This window comes from Rosa chinensis, chromosome 2 (assembly GCF_002994745.2).
Source record: "Rosa chinensis cultivar Old Blush chromosome 2, RchiOBHm-V2, whole genome shotgun sequence".
Lineage (NCBI taxonomy): Eukaryota > Viridiplantae > Streptophyta > Magnoliopsida > Rosales > Rosaceae > Rosa > Rosa chinensis.
Genome location: NC_037089.1, coordinates 28,089,003 through 28,104,237, shown reverse-complemented (window position 1 = coordinate 28,104,237; position 15,235 = coordinate 28,089,003). Strand labels below are relative to the sequence as shown.

The window sequence follows — 15,235 nt, the reverse complement described above, 5'->3', positions numbered from 1 at the left end:
ATCGGGAGTTGGATTAGATCGGTAATTAGGATAAGAAGTGTAAGCTTTTTTTGGACCATTTATATATATATGTAAGCAGTACGATCGAGTTGCCTCCGAGTAGCACATTTTAGAATAAACAAAACCTGTTTCATTTGCTTTAGAATAGAAATCTCATCACACTCACTTTTGCTTATATCCATATCTGTGAAGACCAATGAGCATTTAGGGGCCACATCCTTTCTCCGGTGCAGTACATATATGCTCCCACAATATAGTTTGAGTCTCAAAGTTACATTATCTTATAAAGTAGGCAGAACTATCTGTGTTGGTTTTAGCTAGCTTTTGGTGTTACTTTTCGAATTGAACTGTCGAAATTCGCACACTAGAGTTTAGGATCTAGTTCTTGAGCTTTTGATGTTAATTTTGAAATTGAATTTTCAAAATTCGGAGACTAGATGTATTTTAGGGTTTATAGTACTCGAGCTTTCATTGCTATCTATCATTTCAACCATCTAATTGTAAACTGTAACTACTATTTTCATATATATATATATATATATATATATATATATATATATATTATTAAGCAATAAATTCCCTCATACTTGAAATCAAGAACCTCATTCTAAAGGAAAAATAATATATAAATACATGGACGGCATATACTCACTAATCGCATGTGATTTTAAGATTACAACTCAGTAATTATCGTAAATTCATTTAACTATTTAAAAAAAAACCTCAACAACCAATGTAAATCTATTTAAAAAAAAAAGACGAAGAATAACACAGGCGTTAAATGGGAGGAGAGGGGGACAAAGTCACAAAAGAGCCCAAATCTTATAATTTACGGTGGGAGTCATATTTCTATAAGGATAACATGCAACCTTATCAAGTTAACTTGATATATTGCGTGTTAAGCTCACAACAACCATATAAAATGTGTCTAATTGTTTAAACTCATTACAGAAAGTGTAAGATGGGTGAAAGAGAGAATTGTGGAATTCAGATTTAGAGGGGAACATTAAAAAAGAACACAGTATGGGAAAAGAATTTCTTTTTTTGTAAAGACTTGTGAAAAAAAAGAGAGATTTAGAGAAAGTAAATCACCATTCGTATTTTAGTGATCACTATACTTGGTTGCTGATAAAACAATTCTTTGCCTTGTGAATCAATATTTAAATCGAAACTTCCATCGATCGAGAAGTCCAGTTGTCATCACTCATCACCAATCGACTAACCAATTAAACATACGATAACAAAGTGTGGATTATCTACTATAGATTAAGAGAATCTAAATTATTGTCATAATTTTTGGCTCTGAATCTGAAGACGGGACGCCAACACTAGCCATTGTTAGTGGCAAGCCACTTTAGATTGCACTTGAGAATAAGACCACAAATAGGGAAAAAGGGATATGTTTGCGTGACGTATATTTTGATTATTCAAACACCTACACAGAGAATATGAAAAGGAAAATCATTAAGGAATCCATCCACCCATTCCTGCATAGGACACCCACCACCATCATTCTAAACTTTATACACATCATTACCACCAAGACCTAATTTTATTCAATTATTAATCTGCTTAGCTTATCCTATCTTTATAATTTTAATCTAAAGTAAAATGAAAGAAAGAAAAGAGAAACTAAAATGAAAGAATTGAAATCGCATCTAAATTATATTTAGTTTCTCTTTTCTTTTTGTTTTTGTGTATTAGCTAGCTTGGCCGGGCTTTTCCCCGGATTTAATGTCAATCTAGGGTTTTGTATGGTTTAATGATCGGGGTTCATGACTTAGATTAGCTCCGCTGCGCGCCTTTTGCAGAAGTCTAGAGAGAATACGGTTAGGGTTCTGCCCATTTTTGCTGAAGGTTGCCCATATATACAGTACTGTGAGCAACATATTCATTGTTCTTGCTTGTACCCATATTTGGCTATTAAGTTGCTTCGTCATCGTTGCTTTTGCCAGTATCTAGGGTATTGGCTGCCATAAGAACTATACGAGTGGTGAGTGGTCGACCATTATTGTTCCCGAAAGATTCTAATATGATCTTCGTCCATGTCCTTGGCTAGTTCTTTTTGGCTGCAAAGAGATTGGCTAACGTACACACATATTTCCTCTCCACTATTGTGATTCTATTTCTGTACGAAGCATGTTTAAATCTTCTTTTTCAGACTTCAGAGCAAGTAATTAACAGAAAAGAGGATGCATGCATGCAGGTGATGGATACTGAAGGACTGCAGTACTTCCTGATAAGAAAATTGCAGAAATCACCCTAGCGAGAAAACCTTCTTGATTTTGTCAGGCTGCATGGATACCTAGAACCCCAAAAAGGTAGATAAAAACAGGATGATCAGTGTCCTTAATTAACTCCTAAACAGCGAAGAAAATCGGACGGAATCGCGCGCCCCCTCCCGATCATGAAGGCATCATCTCAGAACAGTATGTCATCTGCAAAATTCTTTCCTCTATGCAAATGCTATGTTCAGTTTCAGTTACCAAGTAAATAACAGAGCTTCAACATTAAGAAACTAGGACGAGACGAGTGTGATTAAATAGAGCCAACTATTAATGTTGTTGGCTAATTAAGAGTACTATCAGAGGATTATCTGAATGGGCTAAGCCTGTATACACTTGGAATACAGTGTCATATTGTGTCGACAGGGAAGATGAGAAATGAAAAGGCCTTAGCCCAATTCTTTTGATTTTTTTGAGGAAAAGTTGAGCATAAATTAGTCACAAAGTAGATCGACTGAGACTGGAAAATGCGCACAAGATGGGCCATTTTGTCTTGACACCAAAAAAGATTAATTATAAGGTAATCAAATGTGCACATACCAAATTATAAATATTTTGAGTTACTATTTGTGCGTTATCCTACCAAATTCTCAATTAAAAAACAAAAGTTGCAATACCTAATAAAACAGTCCCTAGCAAATCCTACTAGGGTCAAGTCACTCAAGTGTAAAACTGGAAAGGCTGCACTGTTGCAGTCTTACTCTCCACGAGGGCTACACAATTCAATTCACTAATTAGAACCGTATCTATTTTAGATCATTTTTCGCAGTTTCAAAATGAAATTAATTTGACAATAAACGACACCTTATAATCATTCGGGATGTATCATTAAATTCAATATGTCATATTTAACTAAAATGAGGACAAACAATTTTAACGATTTTTAATAGAAAGACATTAACAAAGACCTATAAATGTTACCTGCCTTTTAAAATGTTAATCACAATTTACTTATTTGCAGTTTACTTTTGGAAAGAAAGCTTCCCCAATGAAACTAGCCATCAAGAAAAACAAAAGTAACAATTAAGTTCGAGAATTTCATAGGAAAATACTGGATAAGAGTGAAAATGTTGAAGAGAAAAACGAAGGGACAGAAGCGATCCAGATCAAAAGAAGTCGAGTAACACGTTTTGTCCTCTCTTTTTTTCTGTCACTACATCGTATAATATTGAATTTCGTTTGGCTTTGCCCAATTAGATTGTATTTTCTTGGCAACATGCAACTTGGAAACTCCTGGTCAGCTCATCCAACTCATGACCTGGTTGCAAAATGTTCTTAGGTTTCGTATTATTTTGAAGGGGAATGCTACACACTCACTCACTTTGCGTGTGAGTCTAACACCACAATGCCACCTGTCATGTGGCAGAAGAAAAGATATGCTTGATTAATATATTTTCATCTATGCCCTGCAAAAACTAATTTCTCCTCTCTCTTCAAACAAACTGAAACACCAAAGTTAGACAATAACACTTAACACTTGCTGGGCATTCTTGTAATTCTGGATCATATGGGCAGGGAAGTACGGGGCCAGCCAACAATTTGGGTCGCACTTGGTTTTGCTGTGTTTGCAAGAAGCCAAGTTTGGTAATTCTTCGCATTGTGGATTGGATTGTTGTTTGGATTATAAGTGGGGTAATCTGGTAACTAACTGCAATAATCTTGTAAATCGCTTGCTTACTCTTTTCATGCTTGGATTATAAGTGGAGTTCTCACACTGCAAGAAGAGATACATTGAAACCAAGTGATACGCTCAATTCCTCGAGCTCCGTGGTTTCTAAAACAGGTAGGTTCAGTTTAGGGTTCTTCAAAAATGGAATTTCGAAATCCAGCTATCAAGCAATTTACCATACCAATACTGGAAATTCTATAAACTAGGGTGGTTTGTTACACAGGTCATAGGTGTGGATTAAGTTGTTGGGGATGGTGATTTGGAATTTGGTTTTGGGTTTTGTATGAGATCGATTATTCGCATTTGGGAAAGTTGTTGTTCCTTGCTTTTTGACGACTCTAGATCACTCGTTGTCGGAAGTTATGGAGGCTGGGTTGGACTCATCGAGGGCCGGTGAGCACGGTGGTGGTGTCAGTGTTTACCGGTGAAGCTCCGGTTGACCGGGAACAGAGAAAGCAGATCCTATATATGTTCTCTCTCTCTCTTCAGCTGTTGCAGGAGAGAAGAGGAAGAAGAGACAGTAGACTTCAGCTGTGTAACAAAAAAGGAAGGAGAGAGAGAATAGCAGCAAGGGTAAAAGTGACAAAGGAAAAAATGCATTAATAAAATGTTGCCACATAACAAATGGCATTGTGGCGTTAGACTCACACGCATGTGCGTGTGTATGTAGCATTTCCCTATTTTGAATATTTTTCTATGGCCGAACTTTTAAGCCAATTAATTTTGAATTCTAGAAATTAGAATGGTTGGCTCTATTATTAATTAGTTTTAAGTCTAAAAATCATGATAAAATCTGGACGAAATTTTTTGTTAATTGCCGTCCAGTGATTAGGCATCCATATCAGCTTACTTTCCTATATTAGCATGATAAGTCAATTTTTACTTTTTCACATACCGAATTTACCCATAACAATATTACTCAAAAAAAAAAAAATTATAAGTCAATTAATTGAGAGTTAATGTTTGTTTTCAATTAATTTGGTATTCATAAAAACCATACCAATTATAATGTGTGATCAGCACAACAAAACTCTTAATTGATGCATATTAAAAAAAAAATTATAAATGATCATACCTTACCTTCATTTTTCTACACCCCTATATATATCTTGTCTTTTTCTTCTTCTTTATTCTCATCACTTTCTTCTTGTTTTCACACCTTCATTATATAATTGTCATGTTGTTCAACTTCATTTATACAATCAAATATTTATTTTAGATGGGTATTCATAATAATGTTTTGATCCATCTAAAGAGGTAATATTCTACATTTGCACCTTAAAGATAAATCGTAAAAATGAGAGATATTCTGGAAAGGGAGATGCATTTTTCATATCTTAAGGGAAGACAAGTTGCTATGGTTTTTTTTTTTTTTTTAATAAAGGGCTGGTGCGGCTGCCCTCAAGCTTTGATTAATGAAACTATCAAATACAAGAGGGGGACATTGAGCCTAAACCCTTGATTACAATAAGCATCTAGAGTATTTTCTGAAATAAAATCAGAAATCTCTACAGGAGACTTGTATTCTAACAAGCACCAACTAGCAAAGAGTGCACAATTAACTACTCTATTTGCTTTAACATAGCAGTGACACAGCAGAAAAATAACTCGATATGTAACCTGATTACAACGTAGCATAATTACCAGCTTTAGCACAGCTTTCCTCCTATGTTGCCGTCGGAGAATAGATCCAGCGATACTTAGTCTCACCCTGCCATAGGCGGTAGCGACCACTTGACGAAGCAAGGAATTCTTCTCCTACCCAGAGCAGACAAGACACTTTGAGTGCATACACAGGCACAAAGCCCGACTAGTTCTACACAAAAAGTGTAGGTACTTATTACTCGCAAAATGCGCAACCAAACTAAATAACATAAAACAATAACATTTAGAAATAAAATAAAAGCCCAGGCATGGCCCAATAGGAGAGCCCAGACCCAAGCACTATCAAAGAGATCACATCCATGTAAGGCCCGGCCCAATGCACGCAGACCACCCTTCGATTGCCCACTACCCCGTCGCACCACCACCTGCATTCGGTCGCCTCCTCCAGCACTCCACCAATCAGACAGCCCTAATAAGGTTGCTCCGCCACCCATGCTCTCCCAATCAGGTCGTTCCACCTCCAGCGCCTTCCATCAACCCTTAAAACCACCAGATCCAGATGAGATCTGAGCATGAACAAGGCACCGACCCAGACTAGAGCAAGCCAAGAACCGCTGACTCCGACTGTGCTGGACTCAGTAACCTCAGGCAGACCCAGTGACGGCATTAGCCTCCAACCTTGCCTGTGAGAATAGGACCACCACCCGACAACGGACCCGATCTCTCTTCCCACTTGTCTCGGCTCCCATCGATCCAGAGCAACACCCCCTTGATCTGAGGCACCATACTGATCCATCAACAACACTCGTCTGACGACAGGGTCCATGGACGCTCCGTCAGATAAAGGCTAGAAAATTTTTGGAGAAACCTTAGTTTTTTTTTTTTGTCTGTACCTTTTGATTAGGAACAATGTTAAAACTAAATTGCTCTTTTTTCATTACCTTGTGCATAGATATGTTTGCAATTTTGATACCTAATACAAAGGAAATTTATTAAAGGGACAGGCAAGTTGCAATTATTCTTTCCTCTTTTTTTTTCCTACCTTTTTATTAGGAACCATGTTTAAACTACTTTCCCTTAATGTCTCAATGTCCCAATGTCTTTGATATTTGAATTACTGTATTAGATGTGGAATGTGGATAAATATTCGACCTTATATACTCCTTTTGCCTTGTGACCTGGCATTGAGCACTTGGTCTGAGGAAGAGTCAAACTTTGGATGTGCCATCTTTAACCTCTACAATAGAGAAACAGATCAACTTCATTAATCAAAATAAGTTGTAACAAGCCTATAATTCTGAATATGGCAGTTGGCAGTTGCTTGTGTTGTCTTCATTCTTCAAAGTCTAAATTACGTCTGTGAATTTTGAACGAGGGAGTGAATTTCATCATAATTCTTGCTTTTGAAAGTTGAGACAAGACTTTTTTTTTTTGGAAGCGGCTGTCCTCAAGCCTTGATTAATGAAACTGTCGAATACAGGGGGGGAGACAAGACTTATTTCTTAATAGGTATGAAAGTTTTGATACCTAGTATAAAGGTAATTTATTAAGGAGAGAAGCAAGCTGCAATCATTCTTTCCTTTTTTGTTTTTTTTTTTCCTACCTTTTTATTATGAACCATGTTTAAACTACCTTGCTCTTTTTTCATTACCTTGTGCATAAAAATTTATACTTTTCATACCTATTATAAAGGTAGAGTAGTGTTGGTTTCTTTTTCCTTACCTTTTAAGTAGGAATAATATTAAAAATCGACCATGGACTAGTCTATTACTATAGTATTGTTGTGTCAACAACGCTACTTAGTTTGTCTTATTTTTTCTTTTTTGATTCTATGATATAGATACACTACATTGTTTGAAAATTTATTGACCTTTCATGAAGGTATATAAGATATGTTTGCATAGATTTAGCTGCCATATTATTTATTATAATTTCCTTAAGTAGATTTTAGGAATTTGAAATTCAAAATTTAAATATTTAAACTGAAAACAAAGTCCCCAAATTATGAGATTTTGATTTGTTTCCTTTATTTACCTTGAGGGACAAAATGGACAACGAAAAAAAATGGTTGGACTGCAATTAAAAATAAAAAAGTGGCCGGACTACAATGAAAATTGATGTAGCAAATTGGACCTTCATTAAAATTGTTTGTTGAAAATGTTGTGTCAAAACTCAAAAGTTTATTGATTACAACTTGTCATTAGACCAAAGGTAGTCTTACACATGAAGCATTCCTTAGGAAATGACAATAGCATAAATTCGAAACCTAAGATTTTGTGAGAAGCGGCGGCGGTGAACCTTTTTGCTTTGCCCCGACCAAGCAGCAACGTCATTCGGCATTGAGTCTTAGTAAGGAGGGACGGAAGGCTATAGGGCTCTTGTCTTTTCTGGGACTGGGGTAACGACACCGGTGTCTTTTTTCCAATTTCGTTTTGATGAGGACGCAAGCGGAGGCAGTGGCGGCGACGAGAGATTAGAATGTTGCTGGTCAGTGGTAGCGGCTCCTTGCAGCGACATCTTTGTGAATTGTGTATGTGTTGTGTAGTGATACAATCTTAACCATGTAGCAATGTACCTCTTCAGCAGAGATTTTGCAACGCATAGATGCTGTTTTGCACGCCTGGGTTGGTGGCTTGTTCGGCCGCTCAAGGTCATATGAAAGCGATGATCCAATATGGGTGCATGGGATATAGGGTTGCTATTGTAGACACAAGAAATTTAATAAAAATAAAATTTATTAAATTAATCGGTCAATCTTTGAAATTTTGATTGAAGTCATTGAACAAGCTTAATTGACACATGGGTCTTGCAAACGGTACACATGGCTCGTGTGTCACAAAAATTATGTGAGCTTCAAGGATGACGTGTCAAAACGTACACGAGTGGTCCATCGATTGAATGACGTGGAGGCGTCAATTTATCGCTGATGAATTGTTGCTCAAATTAAGCATTTAAAATGGATGAATCATATTAAACTGATTGATCTCGATGAAAATCAAGCATTATATACAAATACCAATCAGAATAGGAATAGAAGTGTACTTACATGAGCATTTACAAGCATAATTAGCTACAATGAGCCACGCTCATACTACCGCCAACGGTACCAACTCCTGTCAAAGGAGTGACCTACGGGAACACAGCCAAGCAGGCTATCGCCTGAGCCCCGACTTACCCCCAGATCACCGTCGACATGCCGCCACGCGCCGCGCCAAGACAGCATCAGAACCTCCAGAAGCTGGGGACTGAAGCACATCAGTCCCACATCGAAAACATGGAGAAGATCAGCTTCCTCCTCACCTATAAAAGGTTCTCTCCTCTCTCCTCATTAATTACACATTTACTACTTACCTACTATTACTTTGTCAACATAAATACATTGACTAACTTGGGCATCGGAGAAGAGAAGACAGCCCAACGCGGTCTCCCTTTGACCTCCTCTGTATTTTACTTAACAGGTAAACGGAAACTCTGAACATCACAAGTAGCGGTCCGCCCATCGGATAAGCGTTAACCGAGGTTCAGCGACCGCTGAACTTTTAGACATTAACTAGAAGTATAATTAATATTGTACAAAACCTATATACCTTTGTTGAAAAATTGTTTTGGTCCCAAAATTAATTGTACTTAGAATAGGAATAGAAGTATAATTAATATTGTAGCCCTCTATTACTGAAGATAGCCTTAGGCTTGCGGTCTCTAGAGTGGAGTCTCTCTCGTTTTTGCTAATTTTACATTTCGTTCCTTTTTCGTTTTTAGAACCACAATTTGTCTTCCTTTATTCAGTGGGCAAACTTCCTCCGATCTCTTGTGCTTTTTCGTACCACAATTGCATGCTAGCGAACTTTTTCGAGTGAATTGTGAAGTGATGTATTAGTTGATTAGTTATGTTTATTTTCTAGTCACTTTGAATTAGTGTGTAGTAAGTTCTAGAATAAAATTTATTTGCTAGAATTTTCTTTTCTTATTTAGGCCGAATATTTATAGCATTGTATTGTTGTACAGACTCGATCTCTTTAAAATGGTACTATAATAGTATAATGTGGTTGGCTTTGAGATTAAAACATCAAAAATGAATTTGAAGGCCAATAAAATGTCATGTATATGATCTATATGGCTTCTCTCCTCCACACCACCACGTACCCACCTTCATCTTCTACACACTACTAACTTCTTTGGGACACCTCCGACGAGGTCATGTCCACCTCTGGTTAGGAAAAATTAGAACAGACTTAAACTTTGAAAGTCTAAATACTTACCTTTCATACCACTAAATTAATAGTATGTGTGAAACTACATGTTGTCTTTTCTACTAAAAGAGTAACTTCATTGAATGAATTTCCCAAAAAACCAAAGCAAATGAAGCAAAACTTCAAACGCAACTTAAAGTCTCCAAAATACATATTCCAGAAAGTAAATAAACAACAAAACCTATCACTTTCCCTAAATTTCATAAGCCAATTTGGTCCTATATCTTCATCCACAAAAACACTACTCACTCAAAAAAAAAAAAAAAAAAAAAAACTATAGCGGATCATAATTTGAGCCACACCATTACATTCACGATAACAAATATAAATTTCAATTGCCTCATCATTCCCTTATCTAGCAACACACCCCAAACCCTCGTTTGTAAAACCGTGGTGAAGTTTACTGACTTAACCACGGTTCCACAGCTGGACCACAGGTTCATTTTCACTTCCGACACGTGGACCATAGCCTGCACGACACGTCACCCGAGTCCTTGTTTTAAATGGAGGCCGTTAATAACAGGCAATCTTGCAAAATTACTATTACCCGAGGACTGAAAAATAAATAAAATTACTACGACGACCGTTGGATTCGTTCGAATATACCCAAGTCCAGTGGTCTTTAAGGAATTTATATAAATCTAACAACAATTAAGTAAATGATTAAAAGCTCCTTAAAACCCAAACTTGTCCTTACCTACTCTCCCGGGCAGCTCCCCACAGCAAATCTACCTACGAATCCCTCCCTGCCCGTCCTGCCCGAACTTGACTGGAGAATTACGGGCAGTCACACGCCAGTACTCTCTCTCTGTCTCTCTGCTCCCTTCTTCTCTCTTTTCTCTCTGATATTTTCCCCATCTTGTTTCTCTCTGTGTCTCTTCGATCACGATCCTACGGTCAGGAATGAACGCAGCCTCCGCCGCTGTTTTCTAGAGGTTTCCGACCCTCAAACCCGCAGATCTCACTTCCTGGTACGCTTCTAACCTCTCTGATTCTCACTTCCCTGTCTAGTTTCGTAATTTCACTCCTTTTGTTTTTTTTAGCTACTACACCTCTTCTGCTCTTGCTCTTTAACTTTCCCGGCAACTTTCGAAGTTCCGCAGCTTAATTTCGCAAATTTTAGCTATGTTTGTGTTGATTATATAACTTTCCCTGTTTGTTGAGTTCGATTTCAATTGTTCTATCGTAAATTTTTACATTCCGACAACTTTTCCCGTCGAAGGTTGAAATTCCGGCGAGAAAACAAGAGATAAGGTCGTCGGCGGCAACGTTTTGGTTCACGAAAAAGTCGTCTTTTGTCGTGTTTTGAAAATATGCCGCAGAAAACTCTTATTTTCATTCTTTTCTTAAATTTTTCATTATTTTTCTTGACTTACATGGCAAGAGAATCAACGGCTGGTAGAGATTTGGGGGGAAGATCCGACGGCCAGAAGCTTATTGTTTATACGTGTTTGGTCCTGCAGGTGTCTGGTTGCCGCAAAATGGAAATTAACTACGGTTCGGTCGGAGTCAACGGCGCGTCGCTAACACGCGCCGTGGAGGCCCTGGCTGCTTTGCTGCTCTCGGCTCTGCTCAGGACCCAGCTCTTGGCTCTGGTAAGTTAAATTCACCCTGGTTCCATGATTTTTACTGCTATCTATTTATCCGTGACGTAATTTTTCTACTTTTGGTCGGAAAATTTGAAGAGAGATAGAACTTAGGAGCGGTCCGGATTTGGAAAGGACAGTGTTATCCTGGGTTGGGTTGAGTAGTTGAGCTCCGATTTGTTTGGTAGGGTGTGGGGTCCGCTTTATTTGTCGTGCTTGATTTGTCGTGTTGTGGGGAATGGGGGTCCATATGGAAAGAAAAGGAGGTGTAGGGAATATTCTGTCCCTGATGCTCTTTGAAGTATTCGTTGATTACAAAGTTGCAAAATTTGGTTCATGGTTTTTATATTCACATTAGTTGTAACTTGAAGTCTAAGTCACTGAATTGAACCATATAATAATATGAACAAGCAAGCCCTCGGGTGTTAGGATTAGGCTAAGTTAGGAGTTTGATTTGTTTCAATGTAATCAAAAGACGAGAAATATGATTAGGAAAAGTTGTGCGTGGGTTAGCCACAGCCCGTGCACAATCTTAGCTCAGAATTGAGTTCGGTAGGGTTCGTGCGAGGATCCAGTTCGGATCTCACTTTTGAGTCCTGATTCGACCCGAGTTGTTTGTAAAAATCAAATTTGTAAAGGGGATAGGGATGGCACAGCGTACTGTATGGAGATGTTATTCCCATTAATTTTGCATCAACATAAGTATTTTACCTCTTCCAAATATAGAACATATTCTGCTTGTCTGGTGATTGTGCTAGACAAATCTGAAGTGGAGTTGTGTGACTGGAGATGTTGTCCTTCTAGTATTTTCCTTTTCTTGGCAGAGCATATTATCATTCGATGACCACCGAGGTTGTGGCATCATGTCTTTTCATCAAGATTAAAAATGTCTTAAAGTCAACAAGTACGGAAGTTTGTTTGCTTAGTAATGCTCAAGTATTCCGTGGTGTTACCAATTGTTAACTTTGAATTAAAAAATTGTAACAAGTTCTTTTGCTACTTTCTTTCCATATCTGTAATTTGATTCCAGGATCCCCTTGCGTTTTTACCTAACAACGGAGCTGGTATTAAAGAAGATCCTCACACTACATCCCAAGCTAAGCCAGCTGATGCTGAGGGAGATGATGAAGATGATGATGGTGATGGTGGACTGGAAGAAGGTGAAGAGGACTTGTCATCTGAAGAAGGAGAAGAGTATGGCAACAAACCGAACAACAATAAGAGTAACTCAAAGAAGGCTCCAGAGGGTGGAGCAGGAGGTGGGGCTGAAGAGAATGGAGAAGAGGAAGAGGGCGATGAAGAAGATGGTGATGACCAAGAAGATGACAATGAGGACGACAATGATGAAGAGGATGATGATGACGATGACGACGATGACAATGACGATGGCGGAGAAGAGGATGAGGAAGGAGCCGACGAGGAGAATGAGGAGGAGGAAGAAGATGAAGATGAGGAAGCACTTCAGCCCCCAAAGAAGAGGAAGAAGTAGAGAGTTAGAAGAATAGTGAAGCCTCTCTCCATTGTGACTACCTTGCTTTCTAACTGTTTGTCTAGATGAGGGAGGGTTTCTTAGGATGCTGTTTCAATTTCCAATTCCGTTGTGTTTAGGTATAAAAGAGACTGCTTTTGCATTTCACAAGTAGAGAACAAGTAACTGTTTTAATATGTTCTGTTTAGTCACCTTTATAATGTTCTGTTGTAGTATTGTTTCCGTAACTTCATGACTATTCAAACGTTGAGAAATGTTCTACAATAAAAGTCATTTAGGCAAAGCTAATTTTCCTTTTACTTTTCAGAAGTTAGACGACTATTACACAAATTCTCTTCGAGCTTTCATTGTAAAACTGATTTGGACTTTTTATATTTTCGGCCATAAGGAAACCCTATGTTTAGTTTCTGACCAATGTCCAAATGATTCATAAACTACCAAAACGTTTGAAATATCTTTCCGCAATAAGATTCTTCACTCAAGTGATGATCATATACAGTATAGAGATCAATCTCATATTGAAAACTCCCTATAAGCAATATCGACCAACGTTTATGTTGCAATAGAGGTTTTCATTATTATTAGAAATCCTTTATTTTGTCGCAGTATGAATATGAATTGTTGACTCTTTTTCTAATAACAATCTTGAGAACATGGTAAATCAATGGCTATAGACGTTTTGAGGTTTCTTAGTGAACATGTAGATGATCGAGCTTGGTTCATTTGGTTTTACACAAATTCGAGATTGACTTGACTCAATCGTTGGGTCAAAAACCCTCAAGATTAATTTTATCTCAACTCCCTCATTTGTGGAACAACACTGATTGTAAAAATTGGCTTTAAAAGAAGAAACACGAGTAAAAAGTATGAGTTTAATTTGTGGCATATCATAAACAATAACACAAAACGGCTCACAAACTCACAACTTTACAAGCCAAATATACCAGATCTCAAGCATAGTTTTCTTTAGGGTTGGCATTGCTACAAGTGGTTTTCATATTCACTTGTTCCTTGTTTTTTTTTTCCCCTGAAACCTTGTGTTGATCCATTGAGGCATGAGTAGTCTGTGACAGCATCAGATTGCCATGATCGGGAGTTAGGTTAACCAGACACATTCAACATGAATGTACGTACTACATTACTATAGTGTATATAGGTCTAAACTTCAGCCAAAAACAACACCAACAGCTGTATCTTAGTTGTACGAAAACCATTAGAATTGAGACCAGACATGCTTGCTCTATCCAAGATGATCACCATTGTGATACTCCTCCTCGGGGTTTCTTGGCCTGCCATTGGTGCACCTTTTAGTCCACCTTTTAGGCCACACTATCCCGAGACTTGTAAAACTACCTTGAATCTGTTGGATCCTTGCTTTCCGCTATATGATCCTTCGGAGCCTACACCGGCTTGCTGTAAAGCTGCGGCGTCTCTCAGCACTCAAGTAATTGCGAAGAAGCTATATGAGTGTCTAGAGGATTTACAAAAGGCAGGGCCTCTGAACTTATCTGCACTTCGTCTTCTGTTCCCCGCCTGTGACGTTTCTGTAAAGCTTCCACCGGCACGTGTCTCGGATGATATGGACTGTTCCCAGTAAGCTAATTACTCTTATTTCTCTCTCACATGTATATATGCTAGCTAATTCCATGCCATCATATCATCATTTACATTTGAAAAAGAAAAGGCTGACCTTTAGATATAATGCTCAATGTCTTATACAGGTATGAACCTGAAGATTCAAGGGTTGCCACCTATTGGTTATTTTGCTATGATCCAAGCATGGGCTTTTACTGGCAGTATAGAATTCGGTTTTCTACTAGTGTTAAGAACAGATATGGCAGTGAAAACAATAGTGCCCTTGTATCTTTTGAATAAAACTGCTTGTTTTAATTAGAGATGTTTAATTAAGGTCTAATTTGCTTGTACGTGGAGGATTGAATTCCCAATAAAATTACATGTTATAACGCAATTGGTGCCATTCTCATAGCCTCTTTAGCAAACTTGTTGAGCATATAGACACTATATATCTAGGTTATGATATGCCATACGAAAGGAAGCGTAGCAAGGCTTTCCCTCCAAGATTTTTAGTTTTCTAGCACATTTTGTTTTGGTAATTTTATTATATATCCAAAGCCATTTATTTCTAGATAATCTTTGAAATCATCGAGCGCTTATATCATTTCCGCAATATGATTCTTTACTCCATTATAATGGAGCGTCCTGATAAGAAACAGCAACTGATCGAGCTATTCTACAAACTTACAAAGAATGCTAAGCAAAGGAGTACTGTGCCAAAAATCATGGCCGATGTGCACAATCCTTGAACCCGATAAGGCGATTAAAACGTCTTC

General features: G+C 37.9%; 2 protein-coding genes across 2 annotated transcripts; both read left to right on the top strand.

The window, feature by feature from the left end:
* Nucleotides 1–10,453: 10,453 nt before the first annotated feature.
* Nucleotides 10,454–13,183, top strand: LOC112189059 (protein SDA1 homolog). Its single transcript, XM_024328326.2, has 3 exons — nt 10,454–10,780; nt 11,273–11,404; nt 12,426–13,183. The coding sequence occupies exons 1-3, from the start codon at nt 10,469–10,471 to the stop codon at nt 12,882–12,884; spliced, it is 903 nt and encodes a 300-aa protein (XP_024184094.1). The 5' UTR covers nt 10,454–10,468; the 3' UTR covers nt 12,885–13,183.
* A 616-nt stretch (nt 13,184–13,799) lies between these two features.
* LOC121051425 (non-specific lipid-transfer protein-like) lies at nt 13,800–14,848 on the top strand. The gene is made up of 2 exons (XM_040513782.1): nt 13,800–14,477; nt 14,606–14,848. Exons 1-2 carry the CDS (start codon nt 14,116–14,118, stop codon nt 14,757–14,759), a joined length of 516 nt encoding a protein of 171 aa, XP_040369716.1. The 5' UTR covers nt 13,800–14,115; the 3' UTR covers nt 14,760–14,848.
* The last annotated feature ends 387 nt before the right edge of the window (nt 14,849–15,235 follow it).

What these genes read in the sequence shown, in the direction of transcription:
- LOC112189059 (XM_024328326.2), top strand. Translation starts at nt 10,469, where the DNA reads ATGATTAAAAGCTCCTTAAAACCCAAACTTGTCCTTACCTACTCTCCC. An exon ending in CCCGCAGATCTCACTTCCTG is followed by an intron (nt 10,781 to 11,272) that starts GTACGCTTCTAA and finishes TTGGTCCTGCAG; the next exon opens with GTGTCTGGTTGCCGCAAAAT. An exon ending in GGACCCAGCTCTTGGCTCTG is followed by an intron (nt 11,405 to 12,425) that starts GTAAGTTAAATT and finishes ATTTGATTCCAG; the next exon opens with GATCCCCTTGCGTTTTTACC.
- LOC121051425 (XM_040513782.1), top strand. Translation starts at nt 14,116, where the DNA reads ATGCTTGCTCTATCCAAGATGATCACCATTGTGATACTCCTCCTCGGG. An exon ending in GATGATATGGACTGTTCCCA is followed by an intron (nt 14,478 to 14,605) that starts GTAAGCTAATTA and finishes TGTCTTATACAG; the next exon opens with GTATGAACCTGAAGATTCAA.